A 25456-nucleotide genomic window follows, 5' to 3' on the forward strand; every position below is an offset into this window, starting at 1 on the left:
GAATCCGCTCCTTAGTCCTAGGACTTTTACATCGTTGGTTTTTGTTAACACATCCCAGGGGCAGAATAGTGGCTACTATAAATTAAGTCTTCAGTAGTTCACTCAATCGTCTCTGTGGCATTCCTGAGCCAGCTTCAGGCGACAGTAATAGAATAGGGACAGATTGGAGATGACATTTCACGAGGTGCCGGATAGGTTCACAGTCTTATTAGCCCTAGTCACTTTAGTTGAGCCTGGGGTGTTACAAAAAAAAAAAAAAAAAAAGAACTGAAAGATGATGGAGTAGTTACTCAACGGGGATGACGTCACCATGCAACCATACACAGAGCTGTCAGGGGAACATTTGGGGAGAAGTAGAAAATGTCCGAGTACAATTTGAGAAAAATGCCACTTCTGTATTTGAGAGCCTGCTATGACTAATTTAGATCATTATCTTAATGGCTCGAACAGCCTCTAAGTTCTGAGACTGCTAGGAAGTTAGTAAGAAAGAGCTTCCCATTTAAGTTTTTATTATAGGGCTCCTTCAGCTCCATGATGGAGTGCTTGCTTAGCATTGGTGGGACATAGGGTTGATTGTTAGCCCACTTTAATGAGGTGTTTTTATCTATAAAGATTGTTTCCAAATATGCATTATAAGTTTAGTTTGTGAACCTAGTATGGTAGCTCATGCCTGTAATCCCAGCCATGAGGCTGTGAAGTAGGAGGATTGCCAAGAGTTCAAGGCCATACTGGGTGACAGACAGTATGAGGCCCTATTTCAAATAACAAAACCAAGCCAAACAAAATTATGCTAGGCCGGATAGTGTCAGCCTATAATCTCAGGTACTTGGCAGCTGAGGCAGGAGGATTGTAAATTCGAAGCCTTCTTGGGCTTCAAAGTAAGTTCAGGCCCAGCCTAGGCAACCAGACCCTGTTTCAAAAAAGAGGGTAGGGGGCAGTGCTACAGATAGCATAAAGCAGACAGCAGTAGCAGGAAGCTTACCTAGCGCGCTCAAGGCCCTAGGTTCAATACCCAATACCACAAATAAATACACAGAGAAATAAACAAATAAATAAATACAACTTAGTAAATATCCTTTTGGTAATGTCAGAAAAAAAAGTTGAAGCCATTGAATTTTGTTTGTTTGAAGGGTTCTGAGTCTTTGAGGCTTTGCACTTAAGATTCTGATGGTTTCTTTCTTTCTTTTTCTAAAAGATTTATTTATTTATTATACATGAGTACACTGTCACTGTCTTCAGACACACCAGAAGAGGGCATCGGATCCCATTACAGATGGTTGTGAGCCACCATGTGGTTGCTGGGATTTGAACTCAGGACCTCTGGAAGAGCAGTCAGTGCTCTTAACCTCTGAGCCATCTCTCCAGCCCAGGATCTAATATTTTCAAACCATATAAAAGGGATCCAGTTTTAACTGCTGTTACAAAAAATCATGCAGATAGCTTTCCTCTCCTTCTGTTTTAGAGATAGCGTCATGCTAAGTAAACTCAGACCTGCTATGCAGCAGTAGATACATTTCATATTAAATAATTGAACGTTCTGAGTTACAACTTTTAAACTAAAAGCTACTGTGAAATAGCTTCCTTTCTTTAGCCATCTTAGTATAACTTCATATTTGCAATGACTTATTCTTATTCTGCATTTCATTGCATTTTTAAATCTTTTAAGTACCATTTTGTTAGACTGGTTTTGTATTTGGGACGTGGTCACACCTTGTAGCTCTGGCTGACTTGGCACTCTTTATGTAAACCAGGCTGACCGCCAGTTGACAGAGATCCTCCTGCCTCTGCCACCCAAATGCTGGGATTAAAGGCCAGCATTACCATGTCTGGTTGGTTTGACTTCCAAAATAAGCAAAGTTAGGTTCTTTTGAGAATAGAGTGATTAATTATATTAGATGGCTCCTAAAAATATTCATATTAGCATCCCATATTCTAAACTTTTTGCAATACTTACTATTTTAATTAATTTATAAACTTTAATATATTTACAACCTGAAATTTTATTTACATCCCCCCTTCATCCCTCTTGAGTAGAGGATGCTGGGGATTAGATCCATGATCTCATACATGACAGGCAAGCATTCTGCATAAGCTACATTCCCAGACCCCAGCTTCAAGGATGGTCTTTTGTCTTGGTTTGAACCAGAATCTCATGAATCAATATTGAAGTCTTTTCAGAATAGAAACCCCATGCAGTGTTTAGCTTATGTTTATTTAAGATGAATATACTTGACAAAGGTTGAAAACTCTGAGATCTTGTTACTACTTAGCTAAGAAATCCTGCATCCATTGAGAGAGAAGATGAGAATCCCGTCTCCCCAGTGACATTAGGAGTAGTTCCGCCCAAATGCAGCATTTTCATTAAGAAAAAGAGGTACACAAAACAAAGAGAATCCATTATTCCATTGCCAGTTCTGAGACTGGCGTTGTATTCAAAGACCGTCAAATCGGAGAAAACAACATAGTTAGAGGCAATTGTAAAACATCAAACCTATGTTTACTAATTCTCTCGGATAATTGATAGCTATTGATGGTAAAACCCTTTCACTAATAAAATTGGCTTAAATTGGAAAATAATTTAGTTAAAACATTACTAAAAAGGCTTCCTGCTTTCTTAACTTTGCTAGTGATTGGTGGTGGTGGGGGGGGGCATGAGCTTCTAAATTAGTCTACCCAGTCTATGCTTATTAAAGTACCAGTCATTTGTGAACCAATTTTCCTAATAAGAAAACTGTAAGAAAGTGAATGATCTCCCTGGTGTATGAAGACAAGCAACGGAGTTCTGGTTGTATCTTACAGCGTGACTGGTACCTAATGAGAAGTTAGCATGCCGTGGATGGTTCTTCATTGACAAGTGGATCACTAATTTCTCCTATCTTAAAACATTTTTTAATAGTTCAGACTAATAATCGTGGATTTTAGGGGGATTTCAAGGCTTTGTGGCAAGACCCTATTTTTGACACTATCAGCTTTTAATAAGGTGCTTTACTGCTGAGTTAATGATACGCTGTTGGTAGTATTTCTTATAGCTATCTTCAATAGTCATATTCAGGCTAGTGTGAATGTAATAATCATGCCTCAATCAAACCATACTTAGTATGACAAATATTGCATTATACTGTAATTTAGGTATTCACGCTTCTGATAAAAGGCTTAATTCGACTCCTTGAGGAACCAGGGAAACACTATTGATTTTATGCTGGAATGTAAAGTAGCAGCTATTTATATTGCAAGATAGAAATCACTTCCTAATTAAAATTAAATCAAGAGAAATTAAGAATCTCATGGCCTTATATGTAGCAGTATACAATCTTAAGTGAAAAATTATACTTTGTATCAGTTGTGCTCCTGCATGGGTTTCTGGGCACAAAGAGATTTGCAGTTCGTCTTGGTAGAAGCAGCCGGTCTTGACTTTTTGAACGTTGCTTAATTCTCCTCTGTAGGAGCATTGCAGTGGATTGGATGATTCATTGATCAGCAGGACTGATTCGGTTTTCTTTTCCCTTTTAAGAAAATGTCAAGGAGATTTTCGGGCAGACTATTATCCATCACCACATCCCTTTTAACTGGGACTGCGAGTTCATCCGGCTGCACTTTGGGCACAACCGCAAGAAGCACCTGAACTATGTGGAATTCACTCAGTTCCTCCAGGTAGGTGCCCTTCTGGGCACTGGCATTGTCTAGCACAGAGAAGTCCCCATCTCACCCCCAATTCTTCATTTCCCTCTCACGGAAGCAAGCTCTTTAAACTCATGCAGCCATTTTCTTTCAGCCTGTACTTGCACTCATGTTAGTAGCCAACTTATATTATCCCTTCTTAATTTTTCTGCTTAAAGAAAAATGTTGGTTGTGTTCTAACTACGTGAGATTCGGAGTTCTTTTGCCTCTCATGGCCAAGCACAGTCTCAGATATTTTCTACCTTCAACCTTTCTATAATTATGTCACAAGTTTATTTAGATCCATAGTCATAGGAGTGACTCTAATTTCATACATATAATCCTCCGTACCTATGGGCTTTGTATCTATGGAGCCAAGAAACTACAGAAAGAAAATACTTGGAAAAAAGTTGCATCTACGTTGAACATGTACAAACTTTTTTTCTTGTCATAATTCCTTGAACAATAAAGTATAATTACATTTACATAGTATCCACACTGCATTAGTGGGTTTTTGTTTTGTTTTCCTTTTCCTTTTCTAAGATAGAGTTTCTCTGTGTAGCCCTGGCTGTCCTGGAACTCACTCTGTAGACCAGGCTGGCCTCAAACTCAGAGATCTGCCTGCCTCTGCCTCCCAAATGTAGAGGTAGATTAAAAGTGTATGTCACTACCTCCCAGCAGTGTTAAGTATCATAAGTAGTATAGAGATTATTTCACATCTATAGGAGGGGCTAGTGAGATGGACCAGCGAGTAAAGGCAGATGCCAGCAAGCTTGGTAACCTGAGCTTGATATATTAAAGTCATGTAGTGGAAGGTGAGAACTGAATCTCACAAGCTGTCCTCTGACCACCCATGTATGCCAGGATGCACGCACACACACAATGCATACAGAGAGGGGGGGGGAATATACTAAACAGTAAATGCAAAAACGTAGGATGTGCACAGGCTATGTGGAAGAGATGGTTTAAAGTATATGGGGAAACATGAGTAGGCTCTCTGTAAATAGTGACCCGAGGGACACCTCTAATTGATGACTAGAATTATTGATTTGTTTAGGATGTCCAGGCTTTGTTTACTTTTCTACTTAGTGATGTTAACTCTTCCAGTCGTTTCTCTTATTATTAAAGTCTCCTTTGTGCATTTAAAGCCCAGCCGGTTATCTTACCATTAATTTCCTATCAGTGGCACTCTCCAGGATTCTCCCATCTCAGCAAAGACCGAGGGCCAGGTGTATGACTCTGTGCCTGGTATACATGCTATCCTAGTATAACAGCGGATTAAAAAAAATAGGGGACAGGAAGGATAAATTTTCATCTAACATATAAAGCTAATCCTTTAGTAGTAGGCAGTTTACGAGCTTTTGGCACAGTAATGGCATTTTGCAACCTCTATCTATCCCAGATGTCTTCATAAAGAACAGCCTGGTCTGTTTTAGGAGTTGTTCCCATCAACACTTCTCCAGCTTCTGGGCACTACGAATCTGCTGTTTGTTCTTATGGATGTGCCTAGTGTAGACATACAAATGAGGTTGTATGACAGGATGTTTTGTGTGTGTTTTTCCTCCACTTAACATAATATTTAAAATAACTATCCTTATTAGGTCAAATTCCAGCACTCATGAGGCAGAGACAGGCAGATTTCTTGAGTTCGAGACTAGCCTGGTCTACACAGAGAGTTCTACTTCAGCCAGGGATACATACATAATCAGACCCTGTTTCAAGAAAGAATTAGCAATATTGGGAATGGGGTTATAGCTCAGTGGAAGAGCACTTGCCTGTGTAAGTGAGGCCCTAGGTTCAATCCATACAGAACAACCACCAGGCCTTTAGCTGGGTATAATTGTTCACACTTGTAGTTTTTGCCTTTAGGAGGCTGAGGCAGGGGAATAGGAATTCAAACAAGCATTTGGATCACACGTGGGCCTTATGAAAAGATCTCGTCTCAAGGACCAAACAAACAGAACAACAAAAGAACCACCCACATCTGATCATGTGGTGATCCCCCCTTTATTGCTCTTTTTTGACTTAATATTCATTGTATGACTATATTTTTGTCCACTCATGAGTTGTTCTGACCTTCTGGTGCTTATGCATAGGAGCTCCTACAAACATCACATGCAAATATTTATTAGATGACCCATTTTCAATTCTCTTGTGTATTTACATAGGGATAGAATTGCAGTCTTAAAGTCTTCTATTAACTCCCCTTGTGGTCCTCTGTTCGTTCCTTCCCCTTTGTGGTGATGGGCGTAGCACCCAGGACCTCATGCATGATAGACAAGTGCTCTCATTGAGCTGTGTCCCAGCCCCTTTGCCTGGCATTCTGTTTTCTAGAGCAGCGACACCAGGAAATGGTGCCTTTAGGGTCTGAAAGTGAAGCTGAGCTACTCTCTGGTTGTGGTCACCTTCAGCATGAAGAGCCCATTTGCCTTTCTGGTACACTACTCCTCTCCTGGACCCTGGATTTCATCTTTCCTAAATAACAATTTTCTTCTTTTTGATGGAATGTTTCCTGTATTGGCTCTCTGAGAAAAGTAAAATAATTTTCCTGTGTTTAAAAGCTTTCATCATTAAACTTAGATAGTTTGATTGGGTGTTGGTTTTTATGGCGTTCCTTGTGTGCTTTCTGCTTTGTAGTGTGGACATTAAGAAGCCTGTTGCCATTCTCATTGCAGATTTCTCTTGCATTCTGGGGTTTTTAGGATTCTCCACCCCACTACCACCACCACCACCCCTCTCCTTACCAATGGTTGGTTTCTTGACTGGTTGTTTCCAGGTCTTGATCCAGAAATTGAAATAAGGGCATCCACAGATGCAGTCTCAAAGAAGCTTTGTTCAGGAGCAGGGTGCTACAGTACAGATAGCACACATGAGAACATGTGGCAGCACACAGAAGTGAGCAGAATTGAAAATGGGTCATCTAACAACATGGCCACAGAGGGGTTGTGGGCCTCAGGTTATTGCCCAGGTTTTCTTTTATAGAGGAAGGAAGGAAGGAAGGAAGGAAGGAAGGAAGGAAGGAAGGAAGGAAGGAGGAAATTATTACTAAAGGGCATAACATGGGTAGTTCTCTTCTTCAGTTGACAAGTTTGAATTATATAACCTTATTGCCCATAATCTTTCCCATAATGCAACTGATTTTAATCATAAGCATACCCAAGTATACAGAGGGGTAAGACGGTCGGTCTGAGGGCCAGCAAGATGGCTCAGTGAGTAAAGGCATTTGCCACCAAGTCTGATGAACTGAGTTCAAATTTTAGGACCCATAAGATAGAAAGAGAGAACCGATTACTATAAACTGTCCTTTGACATTCAAATGCATGCTATGGTATGCCCCTCCACCCCCATTTTTATAAAGTAATAAATTTTTAATTGAAAAAGAATTAAAGATGGTAAATAGAGGATTTTTCTTAAACGCTCACTTAGAGGACATGCCTTGCTGCCCATGTACCCAAAACGGGTTCATATGGGAGTGGCTCTCCCGCCTTCCTACCAAATATGACTGGAAAGGCATTTGAACAGAAACAATCCATGTTTGATACTATCAGGGAAAGAGGAGTGTTTCCATTATTTGGAGTAGGAAGCAGGTACAGCGAGATGCAGGTGGGCGTCCTGGGTTACTCACAAGTTGCCAGGCGCATTGTTAGGCAAAGGTTGTGTTCATGGCCCATGCCAAGTAGATCTATTCCCCATGCTTTCCTGACTCACCTACATGATGATATATATTCGTGTGAGCTTTCTTTTAATCATTTTGCTGGACATTCAGTAGGATCTCATAAGGAAACTTCAATTCTTGAAGTTATTTTCCTCTTCTGCATTTCTCTTTTAGTTTTCACCCTATTTTCCTTCTGGCTTACTAAATTTTTTAAATTTTTTTTTGTTTTTTTTTGTTTTTGTTTTTGTTTTTCAAGACAGGGTTTCTCTGTATAGCCCTGGCTGTCCTGGAACTCACTTTGTAGACCAGGCTGGCCTCAAACTCAGAAATCTGCCTGCCTCTGCCTCCTGAGTGCTGGGATTAAAGGCGTGTGCCACCATACCCAGCTTTAAATTAATATTTGTTATGTTTTGAAATCTTTAAGAGCTCTCCTGATTTTCTGAATATTTACTCTATCTATTTATTTGTTTGTTTTAATGGCATTTCTTGGTGTGGTAATGTAGTCTGTGAGTTGAGGCAGAGAGAAAATTCCAAATTGGAGTTTAGCTTGGGATACACTTTAAGACTTTGTCTTAAATAAATAAGTAAATAAATAGATAGCAAAAAAAACAAAAACAAAAAAAGAGCAGAAAAATAGCATACCGTTCCTATTAGAGTGTTACACTGTCTCTCCACATCTTCATATTAAAGACAGGGCTTTCAGTTTCATTTCCTTCAGAGTATGTTTGCTATAAGTTTCTTTTTTTTTTCTCCTTCCATTTCTTCTTTCTGTTTGCTTTTTTTAAAAAAAAGGTTTATTTCTTACATATATGTGCCTGTGTCTGTCCATGTGCACCGTGTGTATATAGATGTTCTTAGAGGGCTAGAAAAAGACATTGAATCCCCTCCTGGAACTGGAGCTACAGGTGGTCTACGCCACCCAGAGTGGGTTCTGGGTTCTGGGAACTGAACATGGGTCCCCTGCACGGGCAATAAGCACTCTGAACTCATGAGTCAGCTCTCCAGCCTCTTTCTGGTTTTGTTGCCTTTGTCCCTTGAGTGCTTACCCACCCAGCTTCCAGGTTTTCTCCTTGTCTGGGTCTCTGTTTTTCATGGTAGGGCTTTTTAGGGTCTGATGGCCTTTTGTTCATACTTAAGATTAGGACTTACTGAACACTATGGGTTTATGGTGATCAGTTTAGTTACCTTTCCATTGCTGTGACAAAATACTATGACCAGGCCATGGAACATATAGAAAAAAGCATTTAATTTGGCTTACAGTTTCAGAGGGTTAGAGTCCATGATGGCAGAACAAAGGCCTGGTGGCAGGAACAGCTGAGAGCTCACATCTTGACTCATAAGCAGGAAGCAGAGATAACTCAATATGGCACTTTGAAACCTCAAAGTCCTCCCCCCAGTGGCATACTTCCTCCATCAAGGCCACACCCCCTAAGAGTCCCCAAATAGCTACCAACTGGAGTACAAGTAATTGTGAACCTATGGAGGCCATTCTGTTTTACACTACCAGGATAGGATTTAATAACGTTAGACCTGGCAGTACAATGCTGTGGTAAGGCCATTTTGTTGGAGCCCTGGGACGCCTCTGTGTTAAAGGCCTTTGGATTAGTGAATGAGATCATCTGCTCTATTTAAGAACTGGTTACCTGGGCTGAGGAGATGTCTCAGCATGTACAGTGCTTGCTGCATAAGGACGAGATTCAGTTCAGTCCCCAACACTCACACTAAAAATGGTGGGTGGGCATGTTTACTTGATGGGATATCTGTAATCACATGGCTGTGTAGGGCAGAGGCAGGAGGACACCTGGACTTGAGAGCTGCTGTCCTGGCTCTGGGCTCAGTGAGAGAGTTTATCTGAAGGGAATAAGGGAATAAATAAGGTGAAAAGTAGCAGAACAAGACATCAGGTATCTTCTTGTGGCTTCTGTGTCTCCATTCATGCATACTCTTACACACACCACACACACACACACACCCACATAACACACACACAACAACATACACACACACATACACACCACATACCACACACACACACACCACATACCACACACACACACCACACATACCACACACACACACACACACACACACACACACATCACATTACATACCATATATACACACACATCATATACCACACACACACACACCCCACATACCACACATACCACATACACACATGAAGCAGTTACCTGCCTACCCCATCAGCTATTAGCCTAGCCTCTCTGCCTTTTACAAACTCGGGCAGAAAACCTAGAGGTTGCTTGTCTAGAGGGTTTAACAGAGGAACCCGAGGCTGGTGGAAGTTGGTGCAGAACACAACCCTGAATGAGGGAAATAAACTTAAATCCATGTCTGTAGCAGCTGCCCATAGCCCCCAGCTCTATTCCCCTACCCAGCAACCACACTATAGAAACTCCAAGTCTCTTATTTAAAGTCTCAGTCAAGGCTAGCTTTGAACGCCTCATCCTTCAACCCCCGCCTCTGGAATTAAATGTGTGTGCTTATAGGTTTTGCGTTTCCAATGGGATCCCAGCCTTTATTTGATTCTCATATCAGATATGCCTTGAGGGCTCATACCACCTCTGTAGAGCCATCTGGAGCTCTGGACCCACTGAAAGTTTTAGAAGGCTTGATAGACTTGTCTTTAACTCATCATCCTGCTAAGAATTATTCGAAAATCTATTACGAAATCTCACACACATACAGAAAACCACATAAAACAAATGGATAGCATAATGAATTATAAAACAAATGTTTGCTAAGTTAATTTTAATGACTTGAATTACTATTGAGATATCAGAAGTCCATGGGAAATGTAATTAAAGCCAGATGTGGTGGTTGCATGCCTGTAATTCTAGTACTTGGGAGCTGAAGGCAGAAGAATCAGGAATTCAAGGCTAGCTTTGGCTACACAGAGTTTAAAGTGAACCTGGACTACATGAGTGAGACCCTGGGTTGTTTTTTTTTTTTAAGATATACATACATATGTAAAAAAATAAATAAAAGGGATGAGGCTTCAACAAAAAATTATTTCATCTATCTGTCTATATGTCCATCCGTCCATTTGTGGATTGAACCTAGGCCTGTGTATGACACATAAACATTCTACCAGCGAGTCCCCCAGCCCCCTAAAGTACTTTAAATGTCAGGAAAAGGTAAGCCATTACTGTGGTGAATGGATGCAATGAGAATATTCCATCTTACCTTTGGCTAATCTTTAAATGTGACTAGAGTTTGCAGCTGCATGGGGCATGAACTTGGCATGTGAATACACAGCATGTATTGTGCCAGCCCATCCTTTTGGATTACATCACGGGTGCCCAAGACAGAAATGCTCTGATTTACACTTGGGTATCATACCCCAGGGTACATTGTACTATTTTTATTGATATCACTTGTTACAACAATTGGTTTTACAGCGGTTCAAAACCTTGGCGAGTTTCTGAACTGCTTTACAGCTTGAGAGTGACAGACTGATAATGAACACAGCTTATAGAGTTTCCTGTCCCTAACTTTCGTTTTAGAATTAGGAAGCATTGCGTTTGGCATTTGGTAGAGTTTCACGCTTCGTTCTTTCTTTCTTTTTTATTTTTTTCTTTAATTATTTGGAAAAAAGAATGGTGTCTGATGCACAGAGAAGGAGAGAGACTGACTGGTTCTGATTGCAACATTTAAAATGAAAAACTGAAGCTGAACATAAACTCTTAATTCAGGAAGCTCTCACGGACAGCAAGTCTTCAAGCTGGAGAGAGTAAATCACTGTATTGTAGCAGCTGGAAGCAGGCAGTAAGCGAGCTTGACTGCTTTGTTTTCAGTCACGGAAATGGTCCAAGTAAAATCAGGAGGCCCCCTTTCCCTCTCCTTTGGTAACTGACAGTTCTGATCCATTCTCTTTCCCCAAGGACTACCATGTGTCACATCTGTCAGCCTGGTGAACAAATCAGACGCTTCCTTGTGAATTCAGAGCCTCGGAACGGGTTCTCAGGATGTGCTCCGTGTAAAAGCGGTTTCTCTCTTCTCCCTGCAGGAATTGCAATTGGAACACGCAAGGCAAGCCTTTGCGCTGAAAGACAAGAGCAAAAGCGGCATGATCTCGGGTCTGGATTTCAGTGATGTCATGGTCACCATCCGGTCCCACATGCTCACTCCTTTTGTGGAGGAGAACCTGGTCTCAGTAAGTAAGAAGACAGGTGTCGCTTTCCACCTCCTGTGCAGTTTGTGAACCACCGGGTTCTGGAACACCTTCTTGGCTCTTAAGCAGCCAGGCTTCCTGTTTAGGTGTTAGAAGGTTAAACTGTGTGACTCTGTGTGTGTGTGTGTGTGTGTGTGTGTGTGTGTAAGGTGAGTGGTCTTTCCTCAGGTTTTAGCTTCATCCAGAGCTATCATCCTGCTCTCATATACTTCCATTTACGATGTCCCAGTCCCAGGGACATGGGAGTTCGTAGACAAGAGTCTGCGATCTCTGTGTTTCCGTGCAGTCTTGCTTTCATCTTGGCTTCTGTCACCTCCTGCCCCAAGCTCTGGCAGTCTAGCTACCATGGCTCCTTCCTCTGTGTGCGTAGCGATACTCACTGGCCTCTGTACATTTAATAACTGTGTTCCATGTCAGAAAACAGGGAGGAAATGTGGGGCCATCAGCCCCCGGAGTTGTCCCCCTCTGCCCTCTCACCTGCGCACTCAGAGCATCTATACCAGACACAGGTCTTTTGTTCTGTCAGAGAGCAAATCTCTGACAGATAATCATGTGGACCCACAGCAAACTCATGCCACCCGCTTCCTCACACAGCGGTGAAACTCTCCTCACTTGCTTTCTTGTCCGCACACTGTGTTATGGGTAAGTTTTTGATTACTGCTTGTTTTGAATGGAGGAAAGCCAATAGGTACGTGTGTTGTTTCAGCTGAAGACCATTATGCGTGACTTACACTGGGGTAGAAAGATCAACGCCTGGTCTTTCTCTTCAGTGAATTTGAACGTGGAGCGTGTCACTCTCCCCTCCACATCTCACCCCTGCCCCTGCCTGCTTCTGCACCTTCACCTCACACCCCAACCGAAGATGAAAGGAGGGGCGGAAAAGGAATCAGGGAGAGGAGAGAAGGGAAGAAAATCCAGAGAGAAGGACTCACACAGAGTCAGTCAGGATGGAGGGATCCGTTTTGTATTTTCCAACTGGGTTAGATGGCTGTTGCTTCGGCTTACCAAAATACCATCATAATCCTCGGAGGTAAAATCAAGGCATAGGAAGGAGTCTTGCCTTTGGTAGCCAGATTGCCATCAGTAAAAATAAAATCTATATGGGGATGGCAGACACTTTTCCCTGTTGTTGCTTACATTATAGAAGGTGGAAGCATTTAGATGTCAAAGAGAAGCCAGAAAAATCACACCGTTTGTAATGGTCTCTTTTGCCTGCGGTTGGTACCTTAGTATTCCTATTAGCGTTTCTCTGAGTTTTGAATAGTGACAGTTCTGCATCACCTTTGCCTTATAACACGGGAATTAGACTTTTGGAAACTGAAAAGCACAAACAGGCAAACAAAACCACCACCAAATCTTTCTCTTTCGAGGCTCTCCCTAAATGAATGGCAAAGCGAGGCCTTTCCTTCTCAGTCTCCACAGATAATGGAGGAAGGCGCTTGCCTGTTACCCAGTGTGAGTGGCCCTGACGTGTGGTAAACCTAATAGAGAGTGAACCCTCCCCAGATCTTCTAACATTTGGGGAGCTTTGGGGAGTTGTGTTTTGCACGATTCAGGATCAGAGAGCTGCACATAGGTATCTTAAGTATAACAATTTATTTTTATTTTTATTATTTTTTTTAGTTAAGAAAAGTTGATGTAATAAAATGGTCTCAGGGCTGGAGAGATGGCTCAGCCGTCAAGAGCACTGACTGCTCTTCCAGAGGACTTGGGTTCAATTTCCAGCAACAGCATGGTGGCTCACAACCATGCATAACTCCAGTTCCAGGGATCTGACACCCTTCTCAGTTTTTCTCTAGCACCAGACACACCTGTGGTATACCACATACATGTGGTCAAAATACCAGTATACATAGAATACAATAATCAACTTTAAATGGCCTTAAAATGTAAGGCCTTGGTTTCAATCTACAGCATGGAAAAAATAGAGTTAGTGCTCGGTTTTTGTGTATGTGCATAGGAAAAAAATAAACAAGGTTAGGGAATATTCCTTATTATGCACTGATGTTTTTCCAGGAGCGGCAGGCATTGAATAGAGGGTCTTGAAGAATCCTGTTTAAATAGCCAGGTTTTGATCTGGAATAATTATATTTGTTGTTTCTGACCTTAGCGATGGCTGAACCATGAACTCCAACTTCCAGATGTTACTTTCTTCCTTAAAACCTAAATTGCGTAGCCTTCCCTAAGGGTACAAAGTGCACTGTGTTTTAGTCGGATAGCCCCCTTGTATTTAAGGGCTGGTAGCTAATTGTTTTAATGACAGAGACTCCTTCGGGTCCACTTTGAGAAAAAAAAATGCAGAGTCCAAACCATGTTTCTTTCTTTTGAGTTTTAAAATTTTTTGTGTTGTTATTTCCTAGGCTGCTGGAGGGGGTACCTCACACCAAGTTAGCTTCTCCTACTTCAACGCATTTAACTCCTTACTCAACAACATGGAGCTTGTTCGAAAGATCTATAGCACTTTAGCAGGCACGAGGAAAGATATTGAAGTCACCAAGGGTAAGCTTTCAAAAGTCGATTGGAATCCTTGAGTCCGTGCTTTTGATCAGGCAGATAGACCAATGTTTGTTCTTCATCAGATAGATGTGAGGCCCGCCACAGAACAAGGGGATCAGGAAAGTCAGTTGTCATTTGCATGTGCGTGTTTGACACATGCGCAAGCTTCCTGTAGGCCTGGAAGCCCAGGTGCAGTGTTTAATGAGATACTGAGGTCAGGAATGCAAAAGTGCTTTTGACAGTTTTGAAAAGAGCCTTGGCCCGATCTGTCAAACAGGTCAGTGGCGGTGGCAGTGGCAGTGTGGCGGCAGCTTGTTTGTACTTGAGTTGCCAGTGTTGCCTGCCGTGGAGAGAGGAGCAAGATGCCACTGCTTTTGGGTGAGTGGTGGCAGGGCATCTTGGGAGACCTCAGAGCAGCCTCCTTTATCTTTTAACTCTGGAGACCAGGGAGAATGAGCAAGAGAAGCGAGAACTAGAGAGGCTCTGTTTTAATGTTGAGGTTGATCTGTTTCTGCAATTTCATCCTCTTAACATTTATTTTATCCCCAGCTTTTCAGAATGCAGTTATAGGCTGGATCTGAGCATTTAAATTTAGTTTTATATGTTTTAGAATAGTGCTAAAATCTCTCTCCCCGCTCCCCACCCCCGAGTTTATATTAGACTCTTGAAATACTAACCTTTGCCAGGCAGTGGTGACGCATGCCTTAAATCCTAGCACTTGAGAGGCAGAGGCAGGCAGATTTCTGAGTTCAAGACCAGCCTGGTCTACAGAGTGAGTTCCAGGACAGCCAGGGCTACACAGAGAGAAACCCTGTCTTGAAATAAAACAAAAAAGAAAAGAAAAGACTAACATTTGTTTCTTTGTCTTCCAGAGGAATTTGCCCAGAGCGCCATACGCTATGGACAGGTCACTCCACTAGAAATTGATATCCTGTACCAGCTTGCAGACCTATACAATGCCTCAGGGTAAGACTGCCAGTGATTCTTTATGGTGTTTAGTACAAGGTGGATCTTTTGAGATGTGACATATATGTATCATGTCCTTTACCAACTGCCTTTTCAGTGTATAGATTAATTTTTAAAAATTTATTTATTTGCCTTATGTTTCAATATCCACCCCCTCTCCTTCCAGTCTCCCCTCCCATAGTCCCTCCCCCTGTACCCCCCTCTGAGAAGGGGAGGCTTCCCTGGGTATCCCCCTACCCTGGCACATCAAGTCTCTGCAGGACTAGGTGCATCCTCTCCTACTGAGGCTAGGCAAGGCAGCCCAAGTTAGAGGGATGGGATCCACAAATAGGCCACAGATTCGGGGACAGTCCCCCCTCCAGTTTTGGGGGGACCCACATAAAGATCAAGGTGCACATCTGCTACATATATGCGGGGTGGCTTAGGTCCAGCCTATGCTGGCTCTTTGGTTGGTGGTTCAGTCTCTGGGAGCCCCCAAGGGTCCAAGTTTGTTGACTTTGTTCGCCTTCCTGAGGAGTCCCTGTCCTCTTCAGGTCCCTCAGTCTTTCTCCCAACTCTTCCACAAGACTTCCTGAGCGCCATCTAATGTTTAATTATGGGTCTTTGAATTTGTTCCATTGGCTGGTAGGTGGAGCCTCTTGGAGGACAGCTATGTTCAGATCCTGTCTGCAAGCATAGCAGAATATCATTAATAGTGGCAGGGATTGGTTCTTGGCCATGGAGGGTCTCAATTTGGGCCAGTCATTGGTTGACCATTCCCTCTGTCTCTGCTCCATCTTTGTCCATGAACATCTTGTAGGCAGAATGAAGGTTTTGGTCTAAGGTTTTGTGGATGGGTGGGTGTCCTTATTCCTCCTGAAAGTCTTGCAATGCTACAGAAGGTGGCCACTTTGGGCTCCCCCACTGCTAGGAATCTCAAGTAGAGTCACTCCCATAAACTCCCTGCCCACCCCCAGGCCTCTGGCACATCCTAGAGATTTCCTCTTCTCGTCCCGTGCTCTCCCTAACCTGCCCCCTGCCCCTACCCTCATTCTCCCCATTCTCTTACTCACCCAGGTCCCTCCCTCCATCCACCTCTGATATCTATTTTATTTCACCTTCTGAGAAAGATTCAAGCATCCTCCCTTGGGCCCTGCTTGTTATTTAGCTTCTTTGGGTCTGTGGATTGTAGCGTGTTTATCCTGGACTTTATATCTAATGTCCACTTATAAGTGAGTACATACCATGCATGTCCTTTGTGGTGGTACACCTCTAATTCCAGTGCTCAGGACGCAGAGGTAACCAAGCTTCTGTGAGTTCAAGGCCAGCCTGCTCCACATAGGAAGTTGCAGGACAGTCAGGGCTACAGTGTCTGTGTCACCAAAAAAAAAAAAAAAAAAAAAAAAAAAGCAAATACAAAAAGAAAAGAAAGAATTAAAATAAATAAGCGTTGTCTTTAGTGTATAGATTCTTAGCAGGAGAAACTGGAGTTGAGAGAAGATGGAGGGCTAGAGAGGCAGAGGGAGGGAGAGAGGGGGAGAGCTAGGGGCAGAAGCAAAGAGAGAATGGATTGGAGCAAAGAGCCAAGAGATGAATGGTGTGTGTGGGGGTGCGGGGGGGGGGGTTCAGGGTGAGAGTGAAGAGGGAGAAGGTGCAAAATGAGAAGCAGAGAGTTGGGGAGAGGGAAAAGATGGACTTAATGCAGGCTTTCCCGGTGGTCTGAATTTAAGGAGATTTATAGAAACTTGGTTAAGTTTGTAAATTCATTTAAATAGGCTGAGGTACATGGAAGAACATTGTATACTTTTTGATCACCGTAAAGGGTTGTTTTTCTGAATCGTGTGTACCCAATTTGTGTTGGAGAATATTACTTTCTTAAGATATACCTAATATATCATCATGCTTCCCCCAGAGACAAGCTCGAATGTTTATGCCTTTGTTACAAGTTAAAAACACAAAAGTATGTAGAAGGCATTTAACATGCAAATATATGCAAACGAATGCAGAGCCTTCATGCACAAGAGCCCAGTGGACTGGGCTTTTTAAAAACCTGGGTGGTTGTTGTTTCCAGTCACCTGTGGTAGTTCTTTAAATAATACTATCAGATATACTGGGCCTGAAGAGATGGATCTGCAGTTCCGGACACTTGCTCCTTTTGCAAAGGACTCAGGTTTGATCCCAGCATCCACATTGGGTGGTGCATACCTGCTTGGAACTTCAGCTCCAGAAGATCAACACTCTCTGGTGGCTCCAGAGGTGCACTCACAAGCACATACCCTCACCTGTTCATACATACAAATACACATAATTAAAAATAAATTTTAAGTCTCTGAGGCCTGCAGAGGTTGGATATGCGTATGTGTCTTCTTGCCTTCATGCCTTATGGTGCACTGCTGGACAGATGATATATAGTCTTTCAGCTGCCTTGTCTGCGCAGCATTGGGTGGTTGACACAAACTACCAAGCCATGTCTCAACCATCTAAAATTCACACTTTTAGACAAATGCTGTGAGCCTCCTTCATGTGAATACATGGTTTTTAAAAGTCCTTCTCGAAGCTACATCTGAAGTGACCTTTTATCTGGCTCACAGAATGTACTTATTTTTAAGTCAGTTTTGATGTCCATAGTGCTGTGTCCACACAATTCAAAACTCAAGGGCTTTGAAGAAGAATAGTATAAAAAAGAAAGAAAGAGAGAGAGAGAGAGAGAGAGAGAGAGAGAGAGAGAGAGAGAGAGAGAGAGAGAAAGAAAGAAAGAAAGAAAGAAAGAAAGAGAAAGAGAGAGTGTGAAAGGAAGGAAGGAAGGAAGAGAAAGAGGAAGGAAGACTCCTTCTTCCTACCCTGAGCCTTCTCTTGAGGGCAGCTAGCTGTCTTTCTCCTGGTTTCTCACCTTCCTTGTGGGACACTGGAACACTGCATTCTGGAGAGGGAGTGTGGACCTTGGCTTTGATGTGAATTGTTCACTGTTTAAGTCCATCACTGGCATTCCATTAGGTCCATCCCCTCCTCGGGGATTTCTCTGGAGGCTTTTGCTTTTGTTGTAAATAAGATCTGAAGGTTTATTGTCTTTTATCACTGAAATGGTCACAGTGTGAAAAGGTGTGCTTCACCTAAGGGGTTTGTCACGTCTAACAATTCTCTTTGCCACCTTTCTCCCTTAAGGCGCTTGACTCTGGCAGACATCGAGAGAATAGCTCCGCTGGCCGAGGGGGCCTTGCCTTACAACCTGGCGGAGCTTCAGAGGCAGGTATGAGCAGTGTGTGACTCTGTTCACCTTCAAAAGTGCTGAAATGGGGGTGCTGGGGGGGGCGGGGGTGGGAGCTGGAGAGACCCCTCGGAGGTTAAGAGCACTGGCTGATCTTGCAGAGGGTGCTGGTTCAGTTCTCCACACATGGCAGCTCACAACTCTCTGTAGTTCCAGTTCCAGGGGATCGCACACCCTCACACAGACATACATGCAAACAAAACACCAATGTACATAAGAAAATAAGAAGAAATCATCAAAAACAAAACAAAACAAAATATTAAAGGCCCTAGAGACCCTAGCTCTAAGGTTCTGTTTACCACATTATCTCCCATACCCTCACAAGCTAATGCAATGTGATAACCAGGTTTTGAGTTTCAATCTTCTAGCTTGTTAAGATGAGGAAAGTAAGAGTCCAAAAGCTTGTGGGCGTGACCTCCTTAGCAGTCATTTGCCTAAAGCATCCTTAAAGACTAGTGTTCAGGCCACTCCGTGTGCTTCAGCTGATATTTATAGGCTTTTTTTTTTTTTTTTTTTAAAGTACAAAGCACTTCCCAATTGAAACAAGCTATCAGTGTGATTGTGCCTAATAGATTACAAGATGGAAAAAGAAAACGTATCTGATTAGTGAACCAGACAGAAAATTTGTTTTCCTTTAATGTTAACTATAATAAAAATGAGGCCCATGTCTTGTAATACAGCTCCATTTTGGATTTTCTAAATGTTCTCAGTAGCAAAAGCCAGACCCATGAGATGACCTCCAAGACTGAATGGAACCATTTAAAAAAAAAAAAAAGAAGCCTTGTTTTAAGTGGAAACCTGAACATGTGGCAGAAGATCACAGGGCCTTGTGGGGTTTGAGGTTTCGGGGAGCTGGCCTCTTCCTCCTGATGTCCCATTGGGCTTGGCCTTGAAATACCTCTCTTTCTCATTGTTTGTTATGAGGTTTTGTGAGGTACTGGGAGATGGGGAGCGAAAGTGGAGAAGGGAGGACGGGGACCAGTGGGGCCTACGGGGCAGCCTGCCAAAGCGGATGTATCTGCCTTTCCTCGCGGGACTTCTTGGTTAGCAGCCTTGGGTGGGCTTGCTGGTACTCTCCTTTGTCAGTCAGGTGAGTGAGAAATCAAAGCCCTCAGCCAGTATGGTGATGAGCACCGGCAACCTAGCACTCAGGAAGCTGAGGCAGAAAGATGGCCATGAGTTCAAAGCCAGCCTGAACTACATGGCAAGATTGTGACTCCAAAAACCAATTAACCAACCAATCATTTGGAAAGGTCTGCTAGGAGGTATTTCTTCTGCTTGAGCTCCATAGAATTGCTTTCTGAAATCAATTAGGATTTCCAGTTCCACCTTAATAAATAAGAATATTTTACTCAGTTGAAGCAAAGGAAAAATGCAAAAGAGCCCTTTGGCCCCTTCCCCTCCCCTCCCCTCCCCTCCCCTCCCCTCCCCTCCCCTCCCCTCCCCTCCCCTCCCCTCCCCTTTCCCCCCTCTCTTTCGTTTTGTTATTTGAGACAGGATAATCATGTAGTCCAGGCTAGCCTCAAAGTTTATTTCTATTGTAAGTTCTTTGTCCTTAAAAAAGGTGGGTTTAGGGGGCTGGTGAGATGGCTCAGTGGGTAAGAGCACTGACTTGCTCTTCTGAAGGTCATGAGTTCAAATCCCAGCAACCACATGGTGGCTCACAACTACCCATAATGAGATCTGATGCCCTCTGCTGGTGCGTCTGAAGTCTGCTACATTGTACTTATATATAATAATAAATAAATCTTTTTTTAAAAAAAGGTGGGTTTATTAAAATTTGGTGTTTGTTTTTTTTTAAATAAAAATTTGTAACATAAAAACTCGAGCCAGGCAGTGGTAGTGCACGCCTTTAATCCCAGCACTTGGGAGGCAGAGGCAGACGAATTTCAGAGTTCGAGGCCAGCCTGGTCTACAGAGTGAGTTCCAAGATAACTAGGGTTGCACAGAGAAACCCTGTCTCAAAAAAACAAACAAACAAACAACCTCGAGTCATTTGAAGACATTGAAATATTTAATGATTTCTTACCGAATTGAACTTTGTATTTTGTACTGTGCATTTCTAAAAATCACTCTTGAGTTTTGAAAAACTTAATTGTGAAAAGATACTGTGCAATGTTATGTCTCTATTTATATCTGCCTTTGGAGATATTGTTCATATCTGTTACTGGGGCTGGGGAAAGACTCAGTAATAGAATGTTTGTGTAATGTCTGTGAGACCCTGATTCACAGACACCACAAAAATAATAAACAAGCATGCACACACTTGTAACTGAGAAACAGTTCATTTAACTTCTTCCAAGTAAGTAAGTGTCCACAGGGTGACTTAGTGTATTAGTCAGGATCCTCTCGAGCAGCGGCTCTCAACCTGTGGGAGCCTTCTCTATCGTTCTCCTCCTTACTATCTGAGAGAGGGTCTTTCCTAAACCTAGAGCTTGTAGTCTGAGCTAGGCTGGCTGGGGGCTGAGGATGAAGGGAGACAGAAGGCTCCTGGTATCTGAAAAATCATTGCCATTGTCACTAACATAGACAGGCTGCTCTGTGTCTGTTTAAATATGGCCTTGTTGGAGTATTGACACTCCCCCCACCCCCGCAAGACCATTGGAAAACACAGGTAACTATATTATGATTCATACCAGTAGCAAAATTACAGCTATGCAGTAGCAATAAAAATAATGTTATGGTTGGGGGGTAACTACAACATGAAGAACTGTATTAAAGGGGCACAGCTAAGTTTGATTCCTGAGTTTGATTCTTAGAACTCACTTGGTAGGACAGAACTGATTCCTGGAAGATGTCCTGTGGCCTCTGGGTTTGCATAGTGTTATGTACACACACACACATACACCATAAGAAATAAACAACAAAAAAGCCATTCACATTAATGAAATTAAAAGTTCCAACTCATGTACTCTGACTTCTACAAATAAATTAAGTTAAAATTTAAAAATTCTCCTTAAAAAAAAAATCCTACTTCAGCAGCTGGACATAGTCCAGGATGCCCATCATCTCAGCACCAGGAGGCTAAGGAGAATGGTGCTCAGCCTGAGGGGGGTGGGGCGACTGGGCTGCTCAGCAGGACCCTACTTCAAATCAAGAGTCTTCATTTCCTCTCTGGCCCCATTTCTGATGCTCATTTTCCCCTTGCCCACCATTCTTGCTTCTAGCAGTTTTCCAGAGGCCAGATCTGTGACTCACTGCTAAGAAGGTGATATAATTACAGGAGTGACTTTTCTTTAGACAGGATGACTTGCCTATGTAGTGGCAATGCTGAGCTCTCAATGGAGCACAGAGACTTTCAGATACCAGGATCCTCCTGTCTCTCCCCTCCCCCTCCCTCCTCCCCCCAGCCCCCAGCCAGTCTAGCTCAGATGACAAGTTGTAGGTTTAGGAAAGAGCCTCTCTCAGATGGTAAGGTAGAAACCCGTAGAGAAGGACACCTGATGCCAACCTCTGGCCTTCACATGACCTCACGCAATAATAACAAGTTTGCCACGAGTCTTAGTTTTGCCTTCTGTTGAAGAGAGACACGAATACCTTTATTGTTCTCCTGAGTGTAGTCTTTACTGATCGTGAGTGTGAGTGTGGGAGATAGCTCAGCAGGTACAAAGCACCTACTGTCAAAGCCTGACAACCCGAGTTTGGTCCCCAGACCCCACTTAAAAGTGGAAAGAAAGAACTGACTTAAGTAGTTCTCTGACATCTACATGTGAGACAGGGGTATGTGTGCACCCAAGCATCACACACCACCACCACCACCAACAACAACAGTGTCTTAGTTAAGGTTTCTGTTTCTGTGAAGATACACCATGGCCACCATAATCCCTATAAAGGAAAGCATTTAGTTGGAGCTGGCTTGGTTTCAGAGGTTTAGTTCATTATTATCATGGCAGGAATCATGGCAACATACAGTTAGACATGGTACTGGAGAAGAAGCTGTGAGTTCTCCATTTTGATTCACATGCAGCAGAAGGAAACTCCTGGCCACACTGGGCATGGTTTGGGCATATAAGACCTCAAAGCCCGCCCCCATGGTGACACACTTCATTCAACAAGGTCACACCTACTCCAACCAAGCCACATCTCCTAATAGTGCCACTCTTTATGGGCCAAACATTCAAACACGTGAATCTGTGGGGGCCATTTCTATTCAAACCCCTATGAACAGTAAATAAAATTTAAAAGCAGATATCCAAGAATGCTTGCATTAGCATTAAGCAGTGGAAACACCCCAGACATTTACTGAGAGGAGCAAGGGATGCATGAATATAATGTGTGGTGAAAAAAAATGATTTTTTTCCTTGCCTGTGACAGGGTCCTATTATGTTGTACAGGCTAACCTTTGACTCACAATCCTCCTGCCTCAGCCTCCCAGGTGTGCTTGACTATCCCCATGTAGACTACAGTAACTTGTGTGGGGTGTGGCAACAAAGTGTCTGTAATCTTCATACATGGTGGATGGGGGAATCTAGCAAGAGCCAGCCTTGGCTTCACAGCAGATTTGAGGTTGGCTTGGATTACATAACATAGTATCTCAAAATGGAAATAAGGAAAGAGAAATGTGGAAAAGAGTCAGGAAATGAGGACTCTTAGTTTGAAATAGGGTCCTTCTGAGTGGTGCAGGCAGGCCTCCTTAGCCTTCTGGTGCTGGGATGATGGGCTTCCTGGACTGTGTCCAGCTGCTGAAGTGGGAATAGAAAGGCTGAGGGAAAGAGAAGAGAGAGATTGGAGGTTTCTTTTGAATTCTTAGGGTTGAACCTTGGCTTCCTACATACTAAGCAAGTACTCTACCCCAAGCTATATTTGCAGCTCAAAAAAAAAAAAAAAAAAAAAAAGAACCCTGTCCCACCACTACTAGCCCTGAACTCACTTTGTAGCAAAGGTTAGTTTTGAACTTGGATCCTTCTGCTTCCATCTCCTGAGGAATGGGGTTACAGCTATGTACTTCTACCCCTGTTTTATGAGTGCTGGGGACTGAACCCAGGGTTCATGCCAGCCAAGCATTATACTGACTGAGCTATGCTCACACTTCCCCAAATGGAAGTTGTAACCTGAAGAAACCAAGTTAGGTGAAAGTTAAAGAACTGCAGAGAAAAAGATTCCCACAATTTTAATGCTTGTCCCAGTTTGGAGGTTAAGCCCAGATTATGTACATGAGTACACTGTAGTTGTACAGATGGTTGTGAGCCTTCATGTGGTTGTTGGGAATTGAATTTAGGACCTCTGTTTGCTCTGGCCCAAAGATTTATTTATTATTATAAATAAGTACAATGTAGCTGCCTTCAGATGCACCAGAAGAGGGCGTCAGATCTCATTACGGGTGGTTCCTGAGATTTGAACTCAGGACCTTTGGAAGGGCAGTCAGTGCTCTTACCCGCTGAGCCATCTTGCCAGCCCCCCTTGTTTACATTTTCAGCTGTATGAGGTAACTGATCTGTTATGAACCTTCTCAGGCATAGCTGTGTGTGTGTTGTGTTTCTGTGAGACAGTATATTAACGCTCTAGGCCATCTGCTCAAAATGTGCTCCACCTTAACATTCCCCACTAGGATGACTGCATCTTTCTTTCACACATGCTGTTCCTTAGGCTGGGGACTTTGTCTCTCTGTGTAGTTTGTAGTCTCTTGGACCACCCTTGATCTTGTATTCATGAATACACGGAGGACAACTTTACAGTTTACTGGCAAGCTTCACAAAAGTGAAACCTGTTCTCAAAAAGGAGGAAATCAGGTTTATATGAAAGCTATTATTTATTTACAAGTCATTTATCTCATTAGACATTTTAGGTCAGAAGATACTGCAGTCTTTAATGCATCTGAACTCCTACATATTGGGAGGAAAGTATGCATACATTGTTTTATGTATAGAAATAAGAAAATAATAAAATTTGTATCTTTTTCCCTGTACCCACTTGGTCCTTCTGTACTGTCATAGCTTTGGGGTTTAATCTTACTTTGAAAAGCTAACAGTGGGGCCTGGAAAGCCACAGGTGTGACTCAGAGCGGCTTCCCGAGCCCTGCCTTGCTCCTCTGAGCACATACAGATGATGTAGAACCCAGCTTTGCTGTTCTCAGATGCTTGCTGGAAAATTGACTTCAGATATTCTTGTTCTCCCAAATTGTTATGTGTTGTTGGCAGAAGCTTTCTCCCCACTGGGTTGACGTGCTACATGAAGCAGCTCAGTGTAGGCTTGGTTCCTTAACTGACACAATCCCATTCTACGTTTAACACAAATAAATAAATAAATAAATAAATAAATAAATAAATAAATAAATGAATAAATAACAAACCTCAGTTCAAATGAAATCTCAAATTCTTGAGGGAGCCAGTTAAAAGCATTTAAGGATCTCAACTTCATTCTGCTTTGAAAACCACTTAATTAGCCTCATTAACTATCAGCTGTACCCTTATCAGGTTAACCTTATCAGGCTAACTTATTAACCGTATCGGGTCCCAACCTTAAGGGAGAAGTGCCTTTGCCCTTGGGCCTCTTTGCTCACAGTAAGTGATTGTCTCAGACCTGAATATTTTCCTTTAGCCTAAATGCTAAAAACTCAGTACATAGTGATTATAGGGATGACAGTTCTAGGGACATTGCACTTATGAATATTCATGATGTGAAACCTATAGCATTAATTACATTAATTTGCATAGCTGACTACAAGGGAATCGTAAGTTGTAATGATAACTAAACCTTAAGAAGAAACATCTCGGTAACCCTACACTGGTTTGTTTTCTTACAAATGCTGTTTAATGGGAATGAAGGTGACATTTCTGTCAAAAGGCATTCAGGTCTTTATAGTTCAAGATGTTGTTGTAGCTAAGAGTTAAAGCACAGAATAATCCTTCAGTTTTCATAGGATTTTGCAGGGCTTATAAACATTCTTTGAAGAAAGAGAGTTGAAAGAAAAATCTGTATTATTGAATGAAGGAGAAACCTCCCATGTGAATAAGAGAATTAGTGGTCCCTTGATGGCTCTTTGGATCAGAGACCTATTATTTTACGAAAAGAAACTTTGTGTGTGTGTGTGTGTGTGTGTGTGTGTGTGTAAGTTCGGGTTCAACTTTGGTTCCAACGTCTGTTTGCCTTGAGTTCACTTTTTAAATTTTTAATTTTTATTTTATGTTTATGGGTATTTTGCCTGTCTCTCTCTCTGTCTCTCTCTCTGTCTCTCTCTCTCTCTCTCTCTCTCTCTCTCTCTCTCTGTGTGTGTGTGTGTGTGTGAGTGTGAGTGTGAGTAAAC

General features: G+C 42.5%; 1 protein-coding gene across 1 annotated transcript in view; it reads left to right on the forward strand.

Moving 5' to 3' along the window:
- The window catches only part of Slc25a12 (solute carrier family 25 member 12), a 95659-nt gene that overhangs the window by 40527 nt on the left and 29676 nt on the right, over window positions 1–25456 (forward strand). The window contains exons 5-9 of the mRNA XM_021184208.3: window positions 3512–3651; window positions 11343–11489; window positions 13868–14006; window positions 14876–14969; window positions 18111–18195. Of these exons, the coding sequence (XP_021039867.1) occupies window positions 3512–3651; window positions 11343–11489; window positions 13868–14006; window positions 14876–14969; window positions 18111–18195 (605 nt within the window). The remainder of the gene's footprint in view (window positions 1–3511; window positions 3652–11342; window positions 11490–13867; window positions 14007–14875; window positions 14970–18110; window positions 18196–25456) is intronic.

The sequence above is a fragment of the Mus caroli genome, unplaced genomic scaffold (assembly GCF_978045245.1).
Source record: "Mus caroli unplaced genomic scaffold, Mus_caroli_1 scaffold_2, whole genome shotgun sequence".
NCBI lineage: Eukaryota > Metazoa > Chordata > Mammalia > Rodentia > Muridae > Mus > Mus caroli.